The sequence below is a fragment of the Periplaneta americana genome, chromosome 3, assembly GCF_040183065.1.
Source record: "Periplaneta americana isolate PAMFEO1 chromosome 3, P.americana_PAMFEO1_priV1, whole genome shotgun sequence".
NCBI lineage: Eukaryota > Metazoa > Arthropoda > Insecta > Blattodea > Blattidae > Periplaneta > Periplaneta americana.
The window spans coordinates 26,162,650-26,178,426 of NC_091119.1; the positions used below are offsets into that span (position 1 = coordinate 26,162,650).

Genomic DNA, 15,777 nt, shown 5'->3' on the forward strand with positions numbered 1-15,777 from the left:
AGTTCATAGTGGAATATTACATAACATAATCTGGTTGCGCATCACCAAGGCTTGCGTCATACCGCAAATCGTCGTAATTGTCAGGAAGGACTGTCAGTGTACAATAGAGAGGAATCACAATCTTCAGTGTCAAGAAGCACAAGTTCCATAACGGTAAGTACAGATGTAGGAAGTTTATAACTCAAACACACTGTCATAATATTTTACTTTCTCAATATTACTAAGTTTCCAAAGAGTATTTAAATCGATTTGAATACGTTTACCGTACTGAATACGATCCCCCTCGATCCATTTTTGATACGTATCGAAAACGATTTGAAAAGTTATGTTGGTTAACATGTCATCAACATGTTAACACGTTGGTCACTCTGTAGGCCTTAGCTATAAACATTGTTGAGTTTTCTTAATGAATCGCAAGAAAACCTAATATTCTGGCTGTTAATGAAGAATGGTAATAATGGCTTTTAGGAAAACAGAAAATATTTTGTGTTACAAGACGCCTTTTCAACATACATAATTGCCGTTGGTGTAATAAAACAAACGATTAGGGAAAACACGGAAATTTTCATTGAAGCAAGTAAAGCGATAGGTTTGGAAGTAAATCCCGAAAAGACAAAGTATATGATTATGTCTCGTGACCAGAATATTGGACGAAATGGAAATATAAAAATTGGAGATACATCCTTCGAAGAGGTAGAAAAATTCAAATATCTTGAAGCAACAGTAACAAATATAAGTTACGCTCGGGAGGAAATTAAACGCAGAATAAATATGGGAAATGCGTGTTATTATTCGGTTGAGAAGCTTTTGTCACCTAGTCTGCTGTCAAAAAAACTGAAAGTTAGAATTTATAAAACAGTTATATTACCGGTTGTTCTGTATGGTTGTGAAACTTGACCCTTACTTTGAGAGAGGAACATAGGTTAAGGGTATTTGAGAATAAGGTTCTTAGGAAAATATTTGGGGCTAAGAGGGATGAAGTTACAGGAAAATAGAGAAAGTTACACATCGCAAAACTTCACGCATTGTATTCTTCACCTGACATAATTAGTAACATTAAATCCAGACGTTTGAGAAGGGCAGGGCATGTAGCACGTATGGGCGAATCCAGAAATGCATATAGAGTGTTAGTTGGGAGGCCGGAGGGAAAAAGACCTTTGGGGAGACCGAGACGTAGATGTGAGGATAATATTAAAATGGATTTGAGGGAGATGGGATATGATGATAGGGAGTGGATTAATCTTGCACAGGATAGGGACCAATGGCGGGCTTATGTGAGGGCGGCAATGAACCTCCGGGTTCCTTAAAAGCCATTTGTAAGTAAGTAGTAAAACAGTTGAACATGAAACAAATGATGATCGTTCACGCGCTTAGCGTATTGAGATCGTTTCGAATACGATAGACGTTTTCATGGAGCTAACCCGTATTGAATGCGATCCACTTTTCAGGTGTATCGACTTGAGACTCAGATCGTTTTGAACCCCAGATTTCATGGAAGTTTCAATACGGTAAGCGTATTCAAATCGATTTTAATACTCCATGGAAACGTAGTAGCTAAGTATAATAAGTGTTGTGAATCTGCAAAAAGTGGATTTCTGTGTGCCGCGATTTTTCCTGAATAGCTGGACGGATTTTGTTCACATGTAGAAGTTATAAGTAAATTTACCACAGAATGATAGACCGGCGTAGCTCAGTCGGCAAAGGCGCTTGCCGTCTAAGCCGGAGCTACTTTCGGATGTGGGTTCCATTCCCGCCTGGGCTGATTACCTGGTTGGGTATTTTCCGAGGTTTTCCCCAATCGTAAAGTGAATGTCAGGTAATCTATGACGAATCCTCGGCGTCATTTCGCCAAATACCATCTCACTATCACCAATTCCGTCGTCACTAAATAATCTATTAATTGATACAGCGTCAACTAAAAAAATTATGCATATGAAATACAAAAATGTTACTAAAAATTAAGAGATATTTACTTTAAATAAAAAATAAACATGACCATGAACTCAAAATATTAAATGTCTTCTTAAAATATGGCTTCTTGATAATCCGTTTTACAATACGGGGTGTATCTAAATTGGTGTCAAATATTTTGGGGACGTGTTCCTAACACTAAAACATTACAAAAAGTCCATATGAACATTGGTCTCAAAATAATTTATTTCAGAGTTACAAGACAAAATTTAATGTTACAAAAATTGCTCGAAGTGGCTTCCTTCTGCTTCGATGTGTCCCCTAAACCTGCGTTACATGCTCTGGTGTACTCTGTTGAAAATTCCTGGAGTGTTTCGTATTTCGTGAAATGGATACCCTCTCAGAATATCAACATTAAGTACAGGAGTCGCATAAACCAGGGACTTTAAATGTCCCCGGACGAAGAAATCCATTGGATTCAAATCAGGCGATCGAGTAGGCCATGCAATGAATCCCCTTCGACCAATACATCTTTGGGGAAATCGATCATTAAAAAAATTACGAACTATCAGACTGAAATGTGCTGGAGCAGCATCATGTTAAAACACATTCGTTGGATGACGTCCAGAAGCACATCTTCAATTAAATGATGCAAATCATTTCGTTCTGTTCACTCACAGAATACATTTTCTTCTGATTTCTTTGCTCTACAAAATACAAACAAACAAAAAACCACCAAACAATCAGCGGTCAATGAAGGGACAAATCCTTTAATAACTCCCTAACGAATGGTTCTCAGACCCATGTTCTAATTAAATTTCTTAATTGTTTTTATGTTAGGAACACGTCCCCGAAATATTTGACACCAATTTAGATGCACCCTGTATTAATGAGTTTATAAATTATTTGATGTAAATATTTTCTATTAATTCTTGTCTTATAACTTCAGGCGTCTGAAGTTCTTGGCAATAAATTGATTAAACTAATTAAATTTGATTTCTTTTTCATTAAAGGAAGGGTCCAATGAAATGAGCAAATCAATATAACTCTAGACACACATGTTTCGGATAAATTAATTATATGTATTAATAAATTAATACTTTTCACTGTAAGTGTTATGAAGCAGAAAAATACGTTTCCGGCTTCATTGATGACGGAAAAATGAGTGTCACGGTGATATTTGCTTCCTTCTCATACCTTTTTGCGTCTTTCGCAGTAATTCAGTTGCTTTATCATGGTGACAATATTATATTACTGTTTACAATTTGTCTTCCCAAACTATTGTTCTAAAGACATACGTACATAAATGAAATAATTGAATGTGCTCTCGAGTTACTAGATAAGCTTTCTTTTTCTGTTTTTCACACAATACGCAGGCATTTTCAGTCATCCAGATGTTAAGACATTAATTGGCTTCATTGTAAATTACAAAGTAAATAAAGATCTTTATATATATTTAATTTACTTTATCCCATATATAATATTGTACATAGACCGCTATTACACTATCAAAGTTCTTTGACCATGCCGAAATGTAGTAATTATACACCTGGTAGTAGCCCTTTAATTCACCTCATTAAAGTACACCTATTCATTATAATTCAGTTGTTCAGCCAATGAGAAATCACCATTGTACCATTATAAAACCGCAAGTATCGATTATTCTCGGATACGCAATCGAAAGACAATTAGCGAAACGTCACGGAGGCTGGAAATCCAATACTGTCGCAATTAGCGTTAATTGTAAATAATATTCAAATAAATTCAATTTGTCATCTCGTTTTTCAATTCTAAATCAATTTACAGGTTATATCAAGACTAATCTTCATGTTATTCTCTAGCTTATATCAAGGTCAATGACATTCGTGCCTCGGAAAAAATCAATACTTTCGCGTCTGCGCTCATCTCACAATTCAGATCAGTTCCGCTCCTCACTTACATAACCATAACATGAATACTTATGAATAATTTCAAGTTAGAAATATGGTCGAGCATAAAAAGTCGTATGAAACATGCCTATAATTTTCATACGAGCGTCTTAATTACTGCCATTATAGGCTCGTTGCATAATGTACTATTATCAAAGATAACCTAAAAGTAGGAATAAAAGCTCACCTAACACTTGATCCACAACAGTTAACACATGTTCCGAGGATATGTTGATACTAATATTTAGGCGTTAAGTTTATGATTTATTGATACTAATATTTACGCGTGAAAAAATTATCTTTTGGAGAGGGGGAGAAGTTCAAATATCTTGGAGCAACAGTAACAAATATAAATGATATTCGGGAGGAAATTAAACACAGAATAAATGTGGGAAATGCCTGTTATTATTCGGTTGAGAAGCTTTTATCATCCAGTCTGCTGTCAAAAAATCTGAAAGTTAGAATTTTTTATTATTATTATTAGAATATACATTTTCTTGAACCCTATTTTACCCGAAAGTACATTAGGGTTATAGTTATAGCCTGAGTTTATATTATTATATTGAGAATTCATTGCCGTGGGTAACCCAGTCTTGCTACTTAAAATTAACACTTATATATACAACAATAATTTGAATTATTTACAAGTTCTTAAATATATTACATATAGACTTACATTGACGTGGGTAACCCAGTCTTGCTACTTACAATTAACAATTATATATACTACAATAATTTGAATTATTTACAAGTTCTTAAATATATTACATATAAAGTTACAAAACTCTTTATAGCAGCACGTTTTTGTGAACAAATTGAATAGTGGTTTGTCATATATTATATTAAAAAAATGTAAATGTCCAACCAAAATAAATCTTTAGAAAACCTTTAGTTAGAATTTATAAAACAGTTATATTACCGGTTGTTCTTTATGGTTGTAAAATTTGGACTCTCACTTCGAGAAAGGAACATAGGTTAAGGGTGTTTGAGAATAAGGTGCTTAGGAAAATATTTGGGACTAAGAGGGATGAAGTTACAGGAGAATGGAGAAAGTTACACAACACAGAACTGCACGCATTGTATTCTTCACTTGACATAATTAGGAACATTAAATCCAGACGTTTGAGATGGGCAGGGCATGTAGCACGTATGGGCGAATCCAGAAATGCATATAGAGTATTAGTTGGGAGGCCGGAGGGAAAAAGATCTTTGGGAAGGCCAAGACGTAGATGGGAGGATAATATTAAAATGGATTTGAGGGAGGTGGGATATGATGATAGAGAATGGATTAATCTTGCTCAGGATAGGGACCAATGGCGGGCTTATGTGAGGGCGGTAATGAACCTCCGGGTTCCTTAAAAGTAAGTAAGTAAGTAAGTAAGTAAGTAAGTAAGTAAGTAAGTAAGTAAGTAAGGAAGTAAGTAAGTATATTTACGCGTGAAGTTTATAACACTATGAATGAAGAACAGTATTATGCTTGTTTAGCTACAATTAGTTCAATTATTACATAAGCATTTTACAGAAAATGAAACGCCTGTGTGTTAAACCGTAAATTGCAAAACGTGATAAGAGAGGGTCCATCAGAACTTATTGGAAGAGCCACAATGCGAGGACTTGAAAAGTTATACAAATTATTATAAAATATTATCATTATATAATATTAATATTATATTATACAAATGATTTATTTACAACATTTAATTTCCTTCACACTCCGATATCAGAATTTTTGTTGTAGCAACAGTCCAGTTATATTTATCCAAGGTACAGAAATATTTTATCAAAGATAACAAGATGCACTTACATTTTATAAGAGATCTTTTATCAATGAAACTTATATAAAAGAAAACCCATTACACTGTCATATATTTTATAATATACATTTTACAAAAGATCTTTGTCAAAGAACTTTCATAGTGTAATAGCAGCCATATTATTACAAAATATAATCCTCTGAAACCCCACTGTGACTTCTGAGATACAATATTTCACTCACAATAACTTATGTATAGTTCCAGCTTTTGTACTATGGGCGTGACAATAGAATCAAAATAGGTGGTAAGCGATTCGTTGTGGACTAAATAAACTCATGACATTTTTTCTTCTAAAGATCGTCATAAACTTCATCTTCTAGATCTGTAATTCAGAATTATTATTTCTTTTCCTCATCTCGACTGCGGCATTATTTTGACCTGGTTTTATAATTTAAATTTACAGTGATAGTGAAAATTGATGTCAAAGTCTCTCTTTTATTATTTTTTCCAAAAGATTTTTTAATGACGGATTCGGGAGTAAAACATGGTAAGTGACTTTAAGTGCTTTGAAGTTATTAGGTAGGCAAACATCTATGCATGCAACAGTTTGTATAGTTACCAGGAAAGCAAAATCTATACATTTCTGCCACCTATTGAGGTGTTAGAAAACTAACTACCTACTACATTAGGCGCAAAATGTAATAAGATACCATATTATACGCTACATATCTAATATTTTTCTACTAACATGTCAGTTACCATATTTTACGCCGTAGCCCCTCATTATTTTTTTAGTTTGTTATTTAACGACGCTGTTTCAACTACGAGATTATTTAGCGTCGATGAGATTGGTGATAGTGAGATGGTATGTGGCGAGATGAGGCCGAGGATTCGCCATAGATTACCTGACATTGACCTTACGGTTGGGAAAAACCTCGGAAAAAACCCAACTAGGCAATCAGCCCAAGCGGGGATCGAACCCGCGCCCGAACGCAACTTCAGACCGGCAGGCAAGCGCCTCAACCGACTGAGCCACGCCGGTGGCTGCCCCTCATTATTTACATATTTTTAAATAAGGATAATAAGGATAATACGTAACTTCATCCGAACTTATTTTGAGTGAAAATGCCTTTGCTGAAGTAATGAAGTAACGTCTGTGATTAACTTTAATTCTCCTTTGTATCTTAAATGGCTAGTGAGCCCTTGTCTAAAATTCTTTGAAAAACAATAACACAGACAAGACCATAAGCGGAATATAAACACAAACTAAACACGTTGTCACATTAAAAAGAGGTACAAAACATATTTTTTTAAAAAGGGTTTGTATCTTTGCTTAAGGAAATTTTGTAATTTTATTTAAATACCCTTTGTATCTTAAATGAATAATACCTTCGCTGAAAGAATGTCTGTCATTCCCTTTAAATTCCCTTTGTATCTTGAATGTTTTGCTGAAGGAATGTCGGTCATTACCTTTAAATTCCCTTTGTATCTTGAATATTTTGCTGAAGGAATGTCGGTCATTACCTTTAAATTCCCTTTGTATCTTGAATGTTTTGCTGAAGGAATGTCTGTCATTACCTTTAAATTCCCTTTGTATCTTGAATGTTTTGCTGAAGAAATGTCGGTAATTACCTTCAAATTCCCTTTGTATCTTGAATGCTTTGCTGAAGGAATGTCGGTCATTACCTTTAAATTCCCTTTGTATCTTGAATGTTTTGCTGAAGGAATGTCGGTCATTACCTTTAAATTCCCTTTGTATCTTGAATGTTTTGCTGAAGGAATGTCTGTCATTCCCTTTGTATCTTGAATGTTTTGCTGAAGGAATGTCGGTCATTACGTTTAAATTCCCTTTGTATCTTGAATGTTTTGCTGAAGGAATGTTGGTCATTACCTTTAAATTCCCTTTGTATCTTGAATGTTTTGCTGAAGAAATGTCGGTCATTACCTTCAAATTCCCTTTGTATCTTGAATGTTTTGCTGAAGGAATGTCGGTCATTACCTTTAAATTCCCTTTGTATCTTGAATGTTTTGCTGAAGGAATGTCGGTCATTACCTTTAAATTCCCTTTGTATCTTGAATGTTTTGCTGAAGGAATGTCTGTCATTCCCTTTGTATCTTGAATGTTTTGCTGAAGGAATGTTGGTCATTACCTTTAGATTCCCTTTGTATCTTGAATGTTTTGCTGAAGGAATGTCGGTCATTACCTTGAAATTCCCTTAGCATCTTGAATGTGTTGCTGAAGGAATGTCGATCATTACCTTTAAATTCCCTTTGTACCTTGAATGTTTTGCTGAAGGAATGTCGGTCATTACCTTTAAATTCCCTTTGTATCCTGAATGTGTTGCTGAAGGAATGTCGATCATTACCTTTAAATTCCCTTTGTACCTTGAATGTTTTGCTGAAGGAATGTCTGTCATTCCCTTTAAATTCCCTTTGTATCTTGAATGTTTTGCTCAAGGAATGTCTGTCATTACCTTTAAATTCCCTTTGTGTCTTGAATGTTTTGCTGAAGGAATGTCGGTCATTAACCTTTAAATTCCCTTTGTATCTTGAATGTTTTGCTGAAGGAATGTCGGTCATTACCTTTAAATTCCCTTTGTATCTTGAATGTTTTGCTGAAGGAATGTCGGTCATTACCTTTAAATTCCCTTTGTATCTTGAATGTTTTGCTGAAGGAATGTCAGTCATTACCTTTAAATTCCCTTTGTATCTTGAAAGTTTTGCTGAAGGAATGTCGGTCATTACCTTTTAAATTCCCTTTGTGTCTTGAATGTTTTGCTGAAGGAATGTCGGTCATTACCTTTAAATTCCCTTTGTATCTTGAATGTTTTGCTGAAAGAATGTCGGTCATTACCTTCAAATTCCCTTTGTAGCTTGAATGTTTTGCTGAAGGAATGTCGGTCATTACATTTAAATTCCCTTTGTATCTTGAATGTTTTGCTGAAGGAATGTTGGTCATTACCTTTAAATTCCCTTTGTATCTTGAATGTTTTGCTGAAGGAATGTCGGTCATTACCTTTAAATTCCCTTTGTATCTTGAATGTGTTGCTGAAGGAATGTCGATCATTACCATTCAATTCCCTTTGTATCTTGAATGTTTTGCTGAAGGAATGTCTGTCATTCCCTTTGTATCTTGAATGTTTTGCTGAAGGAATGTCTGTCATTACCTTTAAATTCTCTTTGTGTCTTGAATGTTTTGCTGAAGGAATGTCGGTCATTACCTTTAAATTCCCTTTGTATCTTGAATGTTTTGCTGAAGGAATGTTGGTCATTACCTTTAAATTCCCTTTGTATCTTGAATGTTTTGCTGAAGGAATGTCGGTCATTACCTTTAAATTCCCTTTGTATCTTGAATGTGTTGCTGAAGGAATGACGATCATTACCTTTAAATTCCCTTTGTATCTTGAATGTTTTGCTGAAGGAATGTCTGTCATTCCCTTTAAATTCCTTTTGTATCTTGAATGTTTTGCTCAAGGAATGTCTGCCATTACCTTTAAATTCCCTTTGCGTCTTGAATGTTTTGCTGAAGGAATGTCGGTCATTACCTTTAAATTCCCTTTGTATCTTGAATGTTTTGCTGAAGGAATGTCGGTCATTACGTTTTAAATTCCCTTTGTATCTTGAATGTTTTGCTGAAGGAATGTCGGTCATTACCTTTAAATTCCCTTTGTATCTTGAATGTATTGCTGAAGGAATGTCGGTCATTACCTTTAAATTCCCTTTGTATCTTGAATGTTTTTCTGAAGGAATGTCGGTCATTACCTTTAAATTCCCTTTGTATCTTGAATGTTTTGCTGAAGGAATGTCTGTCACTCCCTTTAAATTCCCTTTGTATCTTGAATGTTTTGCTGAAGGAATGTCGGTCATTACCTTTTAAATTCCCTTTGTGTCTTGAATGTTTTGCTGAAGGAATGTCGGTCATTACCTTTAAATTCCCTTTGTATCTTGAATGTTTTGCTGAAGGAATGTCGGTCATTACGTTTTAAATTCCCTTTGTATCTTGAATGTTTTGCTGAAGGAATGTCGGTCATTACCTTTTAAATTCCCTTTGTGTCTTGAATGTTTTGCTGAAGGAATGTCTGTCATTCCTTTTAAATTCCCTTTGTATCTTGAATGTTTTGCTGAAGGAATGTCTGTCATTACCTTTAAATTCTCTTTGTGTCTTGAATGTTTTGCTGAAGGAATGTCGGTCATTACCTTTAAATTCCCTTTGTATCTTGAATGTTTTGCTCAAGGAATGTCTGTCATTACCTTTAAATTCCCTTTGTGTCTTGAATGTTTTGCTGAAGGAATGTCTGTCATTCCCTTTAAATTCCTTTTGTATCTTGAATGTTTTGCTCAAGGAATGTCTGTCACTCCCTTTAAATTCCCTTTGTATCTTGAATGTTTTGCTGAAGGAATGTCGGTCATTACCTTTTAAATTCCCTTTGTGTCTTGAATGTTTTGCTGAAGGAATGTCGGTCATTACCTTTAAATTCCCTTTGCGTCTTGAATGTTTTGCTGAAGGAATGTCGGTCATTACCTTTAAATTCCTTTTGTATCTTGAATGTTTTGCTCAAGGAATGTCTGTCATTACCTTTAAATTCCCTTTGTATCTTGAATGTTTTGCTCAAGGAATGTCTGTCATTACCTTTTAAATTCCCTTTGTGTCTTGAATGTTTTGCTGAAGGAATGTCTGTCATTCCCTATAAATTCCCTTTGTATCTTGAATGTTTTGCTCAAGGAATGTCTGTCATTACTTTTAAATTCCCTTTGCGTCTTGAATGTTTTGCTGAAGGAATGTCGGTCATTACCTTTAAATTCCCTTTGTACCTTGAATGTTTTGCTGAAGGAATGTCGGTCATTACCTTTAAATTCCCTTTGTATCTTGAATGTTTTGCTGAAGGAATGTCAGTCATTACCTTTAAATTCCCTTTGGATCTTGAATGTTTTTCTGAAGGAATGTCGGTCATTACCTTTAAATTCCCTTTGTATCTTGAATGTTTTGCTGAAGGAATGTCTGTCACTCCCTTTAAATTCCCTTTGTATCTTGAATGTTTTGCTGAAGGAATGTCGGTCATTATCTTTTAAATTCCCTTTGTGTCTTGAATGTTTTGCTGAAGGAATGTCTGTCATTACCTTTAAATTCCCTTTGTATGTTGAATGTTTTGCTGAAGTAATGTTTGTCATTACGTTTTAAATTCCCTTTGTATCTTGAATGTTTTGCTGAAGGAATGTCGGTCATTACCTTTTAAATTCCGTTTGTGTCTTGAATGTTTTGCTGAAGGAGTGTCGGTCATTACCTTTAAATTCCCTTTGTATCTTGAATGTTTTGCTGAAGGAATGTCGGTCATTACCTTTTAAATTCCCTTTGTATCTTGAATGTTTGCTGAAGGAATGTCGGTCATTACCCTTAAATTCCCTTTGTATCTTGAATGTTTTGCTGAAGGAATGTCGGTCATTACCTTTAAATTCTCTTTGTATCTTGAATGTTTTGGTGAAGGAATGTCTGTCATTACATTTAAATTCCCTGTGTATCTTGAATGTTTTACTGAACGAATGTCTGTCATTCCCTTTAAACTCCCTTTGTATCTTCAATGTTTTTAACATGTAGAATCACCTCTTAAATTTTGGTACAGAGGTTACCATCCACTTTGTGTACGTGAAATGCCGATTGTTTGAAAAGAAAACAGTAATATTTGATATGGTTTACAATACACGAATAGATATATTATGTAACTGTGTGGAATTAATAATATACATTCAGATGAGCTTCAAATTGATTAAGGAAAACAGAATTACTTTCTGTTGCATTATAAAGAATTATCGTTGTATGCAATGCAGAAATAGAGGTTTACACTCTGTTTCGATACAAGGCAAGGAATTTCACTAATGCATGACTTTCCTCAACAAAATAAAATAGAAATAGGAGAATTATAATACAAGTGAATTTTTGCGTATGCAAAAATATGACAAAGTTTGCAGCCCATTGTGATTTTTAAATATATTTTCGTTACTACCTGTCTTTCAAGCTGTTACTTTCTACATCTACGATACAATTCAATATCCTTGAAAAAACCTAACATCACATCAAAAGTTATATTTCATAATTTCATATTTAATTTTAACTGCATAGATACATATCTATCTTTTTAAATATATTACTTCCTACAAAAATGAAATTCTATTGATTATTTTGTTTTACAGGTACAAACACATTCAGAAGCATTATGGGAAGTACGACGGTTGCGGAAAGTTTTACAATTCCTTCTTGGATGAATAATGAGTTTTTGACGGAAATATTATCCAAAGAAAAGAAAAAGAAGATCTCTGTTCGAAATTTCGACGCAATGCTCGCTGTACCGAAAGGAGATAACTACCTCAGCACGCTGTACAGGGTCACTGTGGAGTACAGCGATAGCGAAGCTGACATATGCATCAAGAATTACAACATTATTATAAAATCTCTTCCGGCAGGAGAGATATTACAACTATTTCTGGCCGAGATGAAAGGATTCGAGAAGGAACAACAAATATACAGCGTCACATTTCCAGCAATGTATCGCATCATGGAGGAGAAATTCTCCAAAGAAAAGTTTCGTATCCTCTCTGCAAGAAGTCTTTCATGCAATTTACCTAACACGTTAGTCTTGGAAGACTTGCAAAGACTTGGCTACAAAATGGCGAATAGACACAAGGGCCTTGACTTAGACCACTGTAAGATAGCCATAAGGGCTCTTGCTAGAATGCACGCTGCATCCGTGGCTCTTTATAAGAAAGATCCAAGCAGCATGGATGTCTTCAGCGAGACCATGTTCACAGACTCCGAACGTAAAAGAGAACAAATGAAAACACATTTTAAGTTGAATTTGGACAGCTTAGCTTCCAAAGTAGAAACGTGGTCTGGATACGAACATTATGCTGAGAGGATTCGAGCTCTTATTCCAAATACAACTGATCAAATGGTTGAAATTACGAAGCCGAAGAAGCATTCTTTCAATGTCTTGAACCACGGGGATTGCTGGGTGAATAACATGATGTTCAAATATTGCCCAAACACGGGGGAGGTACAGGACGTCAGATTTGTAGATTTCCAGATAGCCAGGTTCTCTTCTCCAGCTCTGGACCTGCAGTACTTTCTTTGCATGAGCTGCAATGACAGCGTTCGTTTCCAGCAAAGAGATCATTTGTTAGAAGAGTACCACGCAGAACTTTCCGATTCTCTGAGTTGCTTGGACCTCGATCCTGAGATGTTCACATTGCAGCAGCTTAGGGAAGAGTTCGAAGCCAAAGAGTATTTCGGACTGATGACCACCTGCAATATTCTCTGCTTTGTGTTGGCGTACAAGGACGAAGTACCTAACTTAAGCGACCTCAAGGAAGACTACATCGAGAATGGAGACCAACAAAACCCAATAGACTCTGCATTATCAGGAAATCGATTCAGAGAGGTGTTCCAGACATTTCTAATCCACTACGGAAAGAAAGGACTTCTGTGATTTTGTAGTACACGCTATGGTAATTGAAATTCCATACTACAGACACATTTACTCGAAGTATGAGTATCGGTTAACAGGGTAAATTCATATAAAATAAATGTACAGCTCAGTATCTTGTCACTACATTAATTTTTATCAGCGATGTACCTCTCTTAACTTTTATAAAAAGGAATAGTGCTGTTACTCGCATGAGAAATAATCACCGTCATCATCATCATCATCATCATCATCAAGTTCTGAGTTCCTGCTTGTAAACTCATTATTTCCTCACATCTTCTCCATATTGTCTTGCAGAATCTCATATTGGGGTTGGTTGATAGTCCATTATTAGTTTCGGGATCGGTATGATAAATATTTTATAAGTAATTATTCCTTCCAAGACTGAGATAACCAAAATTATGGGAGGCGGAGAGCGGGCATTGAAAGGATAGTAATTTTTATAAGCTAATTAATGTGTGTTGCTGAATTTTTGCTGCATGGATGGAATGCTGTTGTCTTTATATTCTAACATATATTTTTGCTAGTAGATTTTAATAAGTCTTTCGAAAACTAAAAATAATACTATATGAAAGCATATAATATGTTTATGTGCGATTTTCCATTCTTGTGCTAGTTGTGACAAGTGAATTTACATACTTGTCTGACATATATTTAGACACGTTTTTCTTAAGGAAGCTAGTAAATAAATTATTCTAGTGTTGCTGTATTGAAATATCTGTTGGAATTAAATTATTATTTGTTACATAGTCATATTTGTAAGTTGGGAACATAACTACTATGTTTCAAGTAAGTATGAAAAATTTGATCCCTCTTGCTCTGAAGTCCTTGAATTGTGAAGTATGCATTGAATGAAATTTTGTTGATGTTTCTGTTCAATCCACTTGGGTTATAAGATCCAGTTTGATAAAGAAATAAAGAAGAGTGTATATGAAAATCTAAGCCTAAAACTGAAAATGTTTCTGTTCAATCCACTAGGGTTATAAGATCCAGTTTGATAAAGAAATAAAGAAGAGTGTATATGGAAATCTAAGCCTAAAACTGAAAATGTTTCTGTTCAATCCACTTGGGTTATAAGATCCAGTTTGATAAAGAAATAAAGAAGAGTGTATATGAAAATCTAAGCCTAACACTGAAAAACACTGCAATTAAAAACTGAACTTAACTTACGTGGAAAAATGATAAATATCACACGTTCAATGGCCAACCTATTCCATTATATCTAGCTTAGTTGCCTAATGAGTGATGGCTCATTGGTGTCATTTATGAAGTTAAAACCTGTTTTCGGACAGTTGACCAACAACAACAGCGACAACGATAACAACAACAACAACAACAGGATAACTACATTAATATAAATTTGGAGCATAATGTAGATTAACCAACAGGCATAAATGGTAAAAAAATATATTTACTGAAATGAACCTTTTTAAACATCTGAAAAATTCAAATTTGAAGATTGTACTGAGAGCTTCTTAGTTACCAGTCTATCGTGCTCTGGAGTGAACAAGGCTCTGAAATCAGCTACAAGGGTCGGTCCGGTTTTTTTGCCACTACTGTATATATATATATATATTCATAGAGATTTAGAAATATTGAGAGAAATAATTTTCACTGAAAACAAAACGTGTGCTTTCATCCCTTAACGTTACCCCTTGACATTTTTAGGACTTGGCTATACACTATCACCTTATGATGAAGTAGATATTGCTGAAAAAATATGTAAATATAATAAAACAATGGGGATCATTAATAAAATCATGAAACCTTCACTAGTACAAAGACACACAAGAATAGGCGTGTATAAAACCTTAGCACAGCCAGAATTAAGCTATGGTAGTGAAGCGTGGACTGTGAAGAATAAAGATGTCAGTAGAATAACAGCAAGTGAGATGAGGTTTATGAGAGCAACAGCTGGATGTACTCGCTGGGATCATAAAAAATGAAGACATAATGCAAGAACTTCAAATAGAACCCATTATGCAGTTCATCAGCAAATATCAACTTCAGTGGAAGGGTCATCTCGAACGAATGGATCGATGCAGAATTCCAAAAGCACTGTTTCATTACCATCCGCATGGCAAAAGATCTCTAGGTCGTCCGAAGAAGAGATGGACTGAAAATTCTAGTTTGAGACCGTAACAGGCCACTCGGCCTAATACTTGTTAGGAAGACGACGACATTTTTCGGATAATACAATAACTGATATTGTTGATGTTAATAAATGAAAGAAATTATACTCGAAAGGGGACGTTGTATTATAAACTGAAATTGGTAGACATAAGAATCATTATCGTTACTGCGATGAAGATAAAAATCAGCTTCACGATTTAGATCTTTCCAGATCCGTTGCATCTCCAGAGAACCGTTTTCTTCATTTGTTCCTCTAATTTCCAAGTGATTTTTGAAAGGTCTGCGGGCGAAAGGAACGCTAGAACGCCACAAGGGAATTGTAACTGTAAATAAGGTACTGCATTGAACGGAACTCAGGAACGTATAATCTTTTCGCTGTAAGAAAAATCCTAATGTAAACAATAGCACGTGGTTGAAGTGAGGCTTCATTGGCCGCTGTTTGGCGCCATAGATTCTCAGTACAGCTCGTCCAAGTCAAGTCTGCGAGTGAGGATATCGGGATGGAATGTAGAGGCAAAACACAGTTGCCACATAGGTCACTTGACGCTCAGATTTCAACGTGTACACATCGTTTAA

The 15,777-nt window shown here is 35.1% G+C and overlaps 4 protein-coding genes across 9 annotated transcripts in view; 3 read left to right on the top strand and 1 right to left on the bottom strand.

The window, feature by feature from the left end:
• On the top strand, positions 1–14,188 carry LOC138695869 (uncharacterized). Its single transcript, XM_069820187.1, has 2 exons — positions 1–153; positions 11,780–14,188. Exon 2 carries the CDS (start codon positions 11,803–11,805, stop codon positions 13,069–13,071), a length of 1,269 nt encoding a protein of 422 aa, XP_069676288.1. The 5' UTR covers positions 1–153; positions 11,780–11,802; the 3' UTR covers positions 13,072–14,188.
• The window catches only part of LOC138695868 (metabotropic glutamate receptor 1-like), a 1,249,477-nt gene that overhangs the window by 56,309 nt on the left and 1,177,391 nt on the right, over positions 1–15,777 (bottom strand). The gene's annotated exons all lie outside the window — the stretch shown is intronic.
• Positions 1–15,777, top strand: part of LOC138695870 (uncharacterized) — a 97,202-nt gene that overhangs the window by 45,689 nt on the left and 35,736 nt on the right. The window lies entirely within an intron of this gene.
• LOC138695871 (uncharacterized) overlaps positions 12,956–15,777 on the top strand; it is a 20,058-nt gene continuing 17,236 nt past the window's right edge. Inside the window, exon 1 of the mRNA XM_069820193.1 lies at positions 12,956–13,090. The gene's annotated coding sequence lies outside the window, so the exon portion shown is untranslated. The remainder of the gene's footprint in view (positions 13,091–15,777) is intronic.

Excerpts from the sequence above, each read along its gene's own strand:
- LOC138695869 (XM_069820187.1), top strand. The coding sequence starts at position 11,803 with ATGGGAAGTACGACGGTTGCGGAAAGTTTTACAATTCCTTCTTGGATG.